We start from the raw sequence: 9,799 nt of genomic DNA, 5'->3' as shown, positions 1-9,799 counted from the left end.
GTTCAATCCAACTGTTGAAATATTGGCAGTGACAGATATTTTCACAAAGCAGTGTAAACTGTGAAGTGTGGAATAACTGACGAAAAGATGTCCCAATGTGGTTGCTATTCTTGCGTTGAAAAGAAACGACTTAAAATCACGCTTATGGATTGTCAAAGGAATGTTCTAAAAAACAGCGATTCTCATCTTTCGACTGTATGGTTGCGATTGAAAACAGATCTAGGGCCTGATATCAGGTTATGTAACATAATTAAATAGAATGATTGCTGGTCTGCTGGAATAATGTGCGGCAAAAAATGAAAACTACATTGAAGGCATAGGTCTGTAATGTTGTAATAAGTAAATCGAACAGGAAACTCATCCAGATTGCATGATTCATGGCCATTATAAAATTAGCCAGCTTTCGACTTTCGACCAACTTCGGTTTCTACTAATCAGCACACATGCTTATGAACAAGAGAAAATGCCTTGTCTTGAGATTGATCTTGTTTCGAGATCTATGGTGAATTTCTCTGACAGCTTATTTTGTAACCTGATAGAAAATAAACGTTAAAACTAGATTTTGCATACTAAAGAAGGAAACATTACATGTATTCTGTTACAAGAATTTTGATTATATAACTTAAAGTTCTGTAGTTGATAACTTTTTATAATCAATCTTATAGAATGGCAAGTGGTTCAGAGTCTAAAAGTGAAGTGAATTCAAGCGCTAGTTTTTCTAGCAACAGTGACGAAGTTGATGATATCTTTATCACTTGTTGTGCCCCTAATGGATGCACTGTACCTTCACCTGTTAATTTGCATCAGGTTTGCCTAATTTAAGACTAGTTTTAGGACAATCTTGTTGCAAGTACATATTTCTAATTGGTAGGTATAGAATTTGACAGTCAACATTGTCTGGCCTTAATTACAATTGTTTATAATTTGAACTAGGTCATTAAATTTAGATGTTACTTAAAACCTTTGCAAATGGACAACTTGCAAAATTGAACGAAATTAGAGATACAGCTGCATGCAACAGATGTTGGGAAAATCTTTTTCAAGGGTACAGTTTACCGCATTAAGGTATTTTTAAGAATCATTTTTGTAGGTAAGATCCTGTTTTATAATAATAATAATTAAAACCTTTTCAGTGCGTTAAGTTAACATCGAGTAGTGACCAGTGCACCTGTTCACTGTTCATGCACAGCGAGTGTTTTGATCAGTTTGAAGAGTCAGTTCTCCAGTATCTCAAGCTTTCTGGCAGAGCTCGGAGCTGGTCCGAAAAGCAGCGACGACAAAACATATGGACTAAAAGAGGATACGATCTAGCTTTCAAGGCTTGCTTATGTAAATGCAAGAAGGGCTACTTAAAGAAAGATCTTGATCAGGTTGAAGAGTTTGATCCAGCTCCAGTCACAAAGTCCAAGAAAAAGAAACGTAAATCAAACGAGAAACCATTGCTGATACTGAGCACTTCTCCTACCAACAGGAATAGAACAATCTCAGGTAAACATCAGCTGGCACTGTGATAATCTTTAATTTGATAAATTTTAAAAGATACTGATATGTGAGCTTTTTTAATAAAATACAGAACAACAAATAATTCTATTTAATAAGTTTTGGGAAATGACATGTTTAATCAAAAATCTAGTTAATTGCTGAAAATGTATGAATACTGAAGTTCAAATAACCCCAGGCTGTTCAACTGGTAGCGAGGGTGGTGGGATATCCAAACTTTCATCTCCTAAAGAGGCTGTCTTCTCCTTTTCAAGGTTCTCTTTGAAAAGGACCACCTTTACCTCTTGAATATCAGTACTGTTCAGTTCCAAACAGTAAGAATATTAGTTTCTTTAGCTTGTTCACACATCGAATAACTTTACTTTATCCTACAGACGTTCAGACTACCACGCATTCCTGGTGGCCCTACCTAAACAGAAGCTTAACCCGTACCACATCAAAATGGAAGATGAGACTTATGGTGGCAATTATGATGAGAACAGGAACTTTGTGCTCTCCAATCTAACCAGTCATAAGGTTTTTCACATGTGTTATGATTTAACAAATTGTTTTTGGATCCTTTTACTAAAAATACTACTAAAACAGTCGAATAGGCTACGCCATGTTTTTCGATATGCCCATCAATGAAAAGCAATAATGATTAAAAAAATACCACGTTACAGGTTCACACAGTACACTGCTTACTTTGCCTTAGATCTTTACCAGTCTACGATAGATACCCTCTTATTGATGGTAAGTTAATATTCGCGTAATGTTGAAATTATTATACTAGTCACGAAACGCTAGAAATAACAATAGGATTATTATGTGTTGTAATATTAGCAGTTTTATTGTGTCGACTATCGAATATATTATGTGATAGTTAATAGTTATTCACGGTATCAACGATAATAATGGTAAACCGTCTTGACAATTGATGCAATATAATGTATCAAAACAACAAGTTGAGACAATTACTAAACATTATTACTGTAAGCTTGTAATTTAATTTATCATTTGCAGCTGAACCACCCGAAATTCAAGTTATTAATTCAATGCTGCACTTTTATCTGCAAACTTGTTAAAATCTGCACATGATATCACTAAGGGAGATGACACTGTAAGACTACGAAATCTATAAATGCATCAATATCGCAGGAAAATCTGTGACCCATAGGAAGCGTCCCTTTCGTGTTACTTGAACGATTTTCTAACTTGGGTTAGGTCTAGTAGCATCATGGTTTATCAAGTGTTTTTATAGCTGATGTTTTACTCTAACAGAACTCACCTTCCTACATTAGATTACCTTATTGCCGTGAGGTGAACTGCAATGAAGTACAGTTGAACAGTAATACACTATATTATGTATACTATACACTATACTAAACAATACACTATGCAATCATACATTTTCTCTTGGTTATGTAGCTCTGACTGGAGACTGTTGGGTACTTCGTGGTTTTCTTAAGCTATATACTATCATGTAGTTGCATGTACTTGGTAATGGTATGTTCGTATGTTCAGAGGTTCTACTTTCGCAGTTTTATTTTCGTTGATGTAATATACAAATTTACAGTGTATTGTTCGCGTTTACCTTGTAAATCGTCGTAGATTCACAGAATTTAACCTCTTATCTAAGTTCATTTAACAAGGAAATTTTATATAAACTTAATTACACTGAACGTATTGATTACAAATACAATGAAAATACACACATGCAATTAAAATAAAATAAGAAATATGCATGGCTTTTTATAGTGATCATAAAAGAGTTTCGTAGGTTGTAAATTAAATTATCAATTTTTTTCATCCAGTAGTATTCCATCGTGTTACCTGGCACTAATTATTGTTAAATTAATATACAATACATTATGTTTCTACTACACCGGGGTATCTTAACTCTTATATTCTCTATCTGAGAGCTACACCCCCTAGTATCATGGGCGGGAAAAACTCTAAAAACAAGGAAGCAGGAGATACAAGTGTTGATGACTCTAGCTCGGACGGAGGGTTAAAACTCCTTACTCAAGGGGAAGTGAAGGAGATACTATCCGCGATGGATACTCCTAAAAAGATAGGGATGTCAACCAGGTTCTCTGTGAAGGAGGAGAGTAAGGAGGAGTTTGTTGCTGCCATCAAAACATTAGACACTTCGAATGTGTTTGATTTGTTATCAGCAGCTACCGGCGCTACAAGTGTGGATATATTCGCTGATATGAGTTGTGGTGGAGTGTTTTGGTCGGTAACAACAGAGGATAATCCTGAGGATGTTATAAAGTATTTGGAGAATGAGAAGTATGTGAAGTTCAGTGAGGATACTGTAACTATGTTGACAGGACCACCCGGTTATATTCTGTATTGTGTGTTAGATTAGACTGGTAGTTGTTAGGAGAGGTTATAGAAACTTCCAGCTCTGATTTCTGATTACTCCTTCGCTGCTGGAAGTGGATGTATATTAATTGAATATGTATGATCGGAACATAATGTACTTCACTCACAACCCTGAATATTCTAGCCCAATCGGAATGTTTTGGCTTCTTTTATTTCTAGATCAAATTGTATTGGGGTACTCGAATCTTAAGATATTTTACTACTGCAATAAGTCGTGGCAGAAAGATTGATCTTTTTTCGATTACCGTGGCTTTCATGGTGATTGCTTTAGTTTTTCTAGCATTTTTATACATTTCAAACATACCTAGGCTGTACAATTATTGATACAGTGAGAAATGTAGGACGTCAAATCTCAGACATCAAGTATTTTGACCAAGTATTGTTTGTCAAGCACCGTCATACATTCACAATTGACTTTTGACAAGTATTATCGAGAATTTAAAGGGCCACTCCTTATGTGTGTTTTAACTTTTAAATTGAATTATACGTATTAAGGCGGTTTTACAAGTTGTGCCCCTCAATCATTTATCGTTTTCAATTGTATCTCATAAAAATATGAAAAACAATATCAGCTGACTGAACTGCACTCTGTACTGAAAGGAGCTCCTTATTTTTCATTATAACCTGATTCCGTCAAAGTAAAAGATCTAGTCCTGGTCAAACGTTGATGCTCACTGCTCAGCACGCCTCCTTAGCTCCTTATTACAGTCGAGGAGCACTTTAATCATCCAAAATATGAACAGATTCCAGCCGTTTATTCGCAAAGTTTCTCCAATTCAGTACTGATCTCTTGTTCAGATTAACTACCCGCATTTCCGAACATCAGTTCTTTGTTACATTGTATCACTGTTAACTTCTTACCTGATGGGCAATTGAGCGGTTCATCACAGTCCGCCAAATAAGATAGGTGCTGTTTTAAGGCTGACTGTACTGGTTGTATACTGATGGAGTATACTGGGTGTATACTGATGGAGTATACTGGGTGTATACTGATGGAGTATACTGGATGTATACTGATGGAGTATACTGGGTGTATACTGATGGAGTATACTGGGTGTATACTGATGGAGTATACTGGGTGTATACTGATGGAGTATACTGGGTGTATACTGATGGAGTATACTGGGTGTATACTGATGGAGTATACTGGGTGTATACTGATGGAGTATACTGGGTGTATACTGATGGAGTATACTGGGTGTATACTGATGGAGTATACTGGGTGTATACTGATGGAGTATACTGGGTGTATACTGATGGAGTATACTGGGTGTATACTCCGGTGTAAACAGATCGTCCACACTTCTTTAATCACAACTTCAACAAAAGATAAGAGAGCTTGCTAATTGCAACGAATGTAAAAACTACTGCGAAAACATGAAGAAAATACCAAATTTAAACGCCAAATTACGTGGAAATATGTGGAAAATGCCAAATTATGTGGATCCGCATAGCCTCTGCAACTAATTGTAGCCTCTCCTCCTTTACCCTAACTATTTCAGGAACATTCTTCCTCTCAGTCCACAAGTCCCACAAGAGCTCAATAGAGATTCAACATAACGGTTACAATAGATACCTGTGTGCTGTGTGCGTGGGCTGCCTTCATGGCTACTCTGCTAAGGTACGTTACATTTAGTTCCTCAGAGGATTTACTAATTACTTGTACCACACTACCACACATAGACCAAAATACTGAACATGTTGCATTATATAATGATGTTTTAGTTAAAAACAGGAGGTTAGCCAATGTTTTAATTAAAAACAGGAGGTTAGCCAATGTTTTAATCAAAAACAGGAGGTTAGCCAATCATGCCCTGACCACTGGACGTTCCATCTCTTGGAACAACATAGAAGTCCTCAAATCCCTCACAACACGATCTCAACTTGACCTGACAGAACACGCCGCTATTCAGATAAGACAACCCTCCATGAACAGAACTGATCGTGCCCCTAAATGTAGCTCACTATGGGACCCCATCCTTCCCAAGATTGCTTCATCTCTAAAGCCTAGGCCATCTGGCATTTCCTTTTCATCGACCTCAGAAGCCTAGTTTTTTATTTGAATGTTATTGTATTGTAAACTTAAAACATTTTTCCACCCTCCCCACTCCACCCTTGCACGTCACACACCACTCATCAGTCATCATTGACACCACTACATCATATGTAATCACCCCTTCACAACATCATCCCCAGCTGAAGACGATTTACACATGTATTTTGAAAGCTCCTGCTAAAAACAAACTTTTCGTATCACTTATATGTTTTAAATAATCCCCCTTCAAGTTAGCCAACGTTTTAATTATAAACAGGAGGTTAGCCAATGTTTTAATCAAAAACAGGAGGTTAGCCAATCATGCCCTGACCACTGGACATTCCATCTCTTGAAACAACATAGAAGTCCTCAAATCCCTCACAACACGATCTCAACTTGACCTGACAGAACACGCCGCTATTCAGATAAGACAACCCTCCATGAACAGAACTGATCGTGCCCCCAAATGTAGCTCACTATGGGACCCCATCCTTCCCAAGATTGCTTCATCTCCCAAGATTGCTTCATCTGTAAAGCCCAGGCCATCTGGCATTTCCTTTTCATCTACCTCAGAAGCCTAGTTTTTTAATTTGAATGTTATTGTATTGTAAACTTAAAATATTTTTCCACCCTCCCCACTCCACCCTTGCACGTCACACACCACTCATCAATCATCATTGACACCACTACATCATATTATATAATCACCCCTTCACTACATCATCCCCAGCTGAAGACGATTTACACATGTATTTTGAAAGCTCCTGCTAAAAAGAAACTTTTCGTATCACTTATATGTTTTAAATAATCCCTCTCCAAGTTAGCCAACGTTTTAATTAAAAACAGGAGGTTAGCCAATGTTTTAATTAAAAACAAGGGGTTAGCCCATGTTTTAATTAAAAACAAGAGGTTAGCCCATGTTTTAATTTAAAAAAAGAGGTTAGCCAATGTTTTAATTAAAAACAGGAGGTTAGCCAATGTTTTAATTAAAAACAAGAGGTTAGCCAATGTTTAACGCTGTTTAATTACGCTAAGTAGAATGAGTTGTGACAGAAAGTCTGGAAAGTTCGATTATGCAGAATTTAACACATATTGTCACCACATGTGGATGAATATATTGTAGCAAGTTTTCCACCCGAAAACTTTCACCCTCTTTAATTATGGTCACACTTCACTTATCCATTACATATGAAATACTCTGTAAATGTTCCGATATTAGCTGGCAAAGTTCCAGAGGAAACGGGTAGAAGTTCTAGAAAGATTAAAATCACTTCCCTAATAGGTACACTGCAAGTTCTGCAAGGAGGAATGGCAAGGAGACCTGTTCCAACTGGGGACCCTCTACAGTTTTGACATTTTTGCCGCTAACCCCTGTTGTGCTAAGCGTACTCAGTGCAACACCTGCAGTGCAAACGTTAGTATTTTTGTAGTTCCTCTTAAGAGGGGCATTTTACCTGGGTATAGTTCAGAATTCTTCAAATATAAGAATATGCAGTATTACATTATCATATTATGTAATTTTGTATGCATTATTATATTATGTAACATTATATTTTATGTTATGTATTATTAACGATAACGATTAAACCTTAAACTGCGTCACGCGTACCTGCCTAGTGCCTACCCAACTTATTTAACATCCTCTGACGTTTCTAACACAAACATTTCAGGTTCTAAAGGCCGGAGTAGAGGCCTCCTTTTCTTGGTTCGCTCAACAGCTCCAGTGCGAGGATTGTGGCTCCCTCGACTACCACCTCATCAAGCCCCATCTGTCAGTCTTCAAGATCAACACTGACTAGCTCTACAATTATCTAAACCGCCGGGATGCCGCCACCCTAGATTTAATGATTTGAACCGTGGAAAACTTAATGTTCATGGAACAACTATATTATATATCGCATGCGTTTTAAGAATTAGTATTGATGTTTGAACAAAAGGACGTGATTGAGTTGTAAGGATGTTGTTTTTGATACGTTGTTGGTTAATCTAATGGTCGTTGAAATGACTGATAACTGATAATATCTTCAAGCGATCCACCAGTCATACTTTACAGAGACCAAGTAACGGTTTGATGAACATACCCTGTTAATAAGGATTGAACTGATAAGGATTATACTGATAAGAATTGAACTGATGAGGATTATACTGAAGAATAAGTTTACGTCGTCATGTTTTTTCTACTACTAAAGGTGCAGTTTACTTATCAGACGACTTTTATTAACTTAGTATTTTAACTTTTCTCACGAGAACCTACTCGTGATTACTCTATTTAGTTTTAAAACCCTAGCCTATAATTAGCGTATAATTTTCTCTGGTCGGTTCTAATTGGTGTTAATCAAGAATTGATTGGTAAGATTTTACAGGATTAAGAGAACTTTTTAAAGCTAACTCATATTGTAAAACGTGTTCTATCCCGAGTCAGCAAGATACATACACCTTGGTAGCCTGTGGTTTGGTTTGTTCATATCATTATCATGGTCCTTAAAAGTGCAAAATTTCATATGTGCGACTATTTTATAATGATTAATGATTATCAATTTGCATAAATCAAATATTTGATAAACTTGATCCTAAACAAATTTCTGTGGCCTTAGCTATACCACAAATGCATGGGTTGATTGTTGGGGCTTGCCCTAACCGAAAGTTGAGTTACATTTTCAAATGATGTGAACAAACCTAACAAAAAACAGGTTTCTGTGGTTAGTCATTATCAATTGTAGTTCTTTTACAAAAAGTTTATTATTTCTATTTTATTTAAAATCGGTGAATCACCTTATAATATTAACAAATTATTCAGCAAATCTTCGTATGTATAGAAGTTGCTATTCGTAGGGCCACATTTCACGTTTGCTTATTATAAATATTATTATATAAAGTATTTAATCATCCAATTTTACACAAGCTGCTGTTACCCGTGAAGGCAAACGTGCATGGCTAATACCCAAGAATAGCAACATCTATGATGCGATTCAAAATTACGTACCCAGATTTTGGGTGATTTATGAATTTAAGATTATGCAGACTTTTTTCTATGGAATAAATCGCAAACTTTCCTTTTTTCAAGGTTTGCGCTTTTATAAGGTTTAATGTTATGCTGCTGAAACTTTCTCTCAATTATCCGGGCAGAACCCCTTGCTGTCGCTTTAAAAGGAAACTGCCTCCTTGTCTGAATTGTCCTCTCCGTATCCCTAGAGTTTTTTACTCCAATTCGTTTGATAAAACGGCCTTTATTAATGCATATTTTTTTACATTTTCGTTGACCCGAAGGGTGAAAATTTCAGCAGTCTTACGTCGATCCACGACTTTTAATAAAGGACGTGGCCTTTTCTTGTTAAAATTATTTAATCTGGATTGTTAATATAAAGAGTAGATATAGGCCGATACTGAACAATTTAGGGACTGATTTTTATTGTTAAAAAGTATAAAGTTAAAGGGGTTTTACCTTAAGCAGGGTTATGGGAATACAGAAATGTTGGGCAGGGTAGGGAGTTAACCCTTGGTTATGTGGGGTTTAAAAGTTTGGATGGGGTCTAAAAGTTTTATAAAAATGTTATCGGCCTTGAATCAGAACGATTGATTGAATTTGAATCATTTTACGGTTTAGACACAAAAGCCAGCATTTAAAGCATTAAAATAAACAAAAGAGTTTGCCCAGTTCTTCCGCCTAAACCTATATATTCTGACAGTACGTTTTGTGACGAGCTGTTGGATGATGATCTAATCGTATATTACTCTATTTCGCAACAGATCAGCACTTTCCTAGCCGTATTGTCAGTTATTAAGCAGAGCAAATAAGAATATTTCAACAGCTGATATGAGCACGATTCCGCAGAATCAGCCCAGGCTTGCCCAACTTGTGGATTATGTTGTTATTATATGGGCAAAATCCGTGGA

The 9,799-nt window shown here is 36.4% G+C and overlaps 1 protein-coding gene across 1 annotated transcript; it reads left to right on the top strand.

Moving 5' to 3' along the window:
- Nucleotides 1-666: 666 nt before the first annotated feature.
- Nucleotides 667-8,634, top strand: LOC134813059 (headcase protein-like). The gene is made up of 8 exons (XM_063820736.1): nucleotides 667-807; nucleotides 1,134-1,488; nucleotides 1,679-1,754; nucleotides 1,875-2,016; nucleotides 2,163-2,232; nucleotides 5,373-5,491; nucleotides 7,188-7,319; nucleotides 7,576-8,634. Exons 1-8 carry the CDS (start codon nucleotides 667-669, stop codon nucleotides 7,702-7,704), a joined length of 1,164 nt encoding a protein of 387 aa, XP_063676806.1. The 3' UTR covers nucleotides 7,705-8,634.
- Nucleotides 8,635-9,799: the final 1,165 nt, after the last annotated feature.

Source organism: Bolinopsis microptera, chromosome 3 (genome assembly GCF_026151205.1).
Source record: "Bolinopsis microptera isolate Bmic1 chromosome 3, MBARI_Bmic_1.0, whole genome shotgun sequence".
NCBI classification, from domain to species: Eukaryota; Metazoa; Ctenophora; class Tentaculata; order Lobata; family Bolinopsidae; genus Bolinopsis; species Bolinopsis microptera.
Note: the sequence above shows the minus strand (reverse complement) of the source record. Positions and strands in the feature narration are given on the sequence as shown.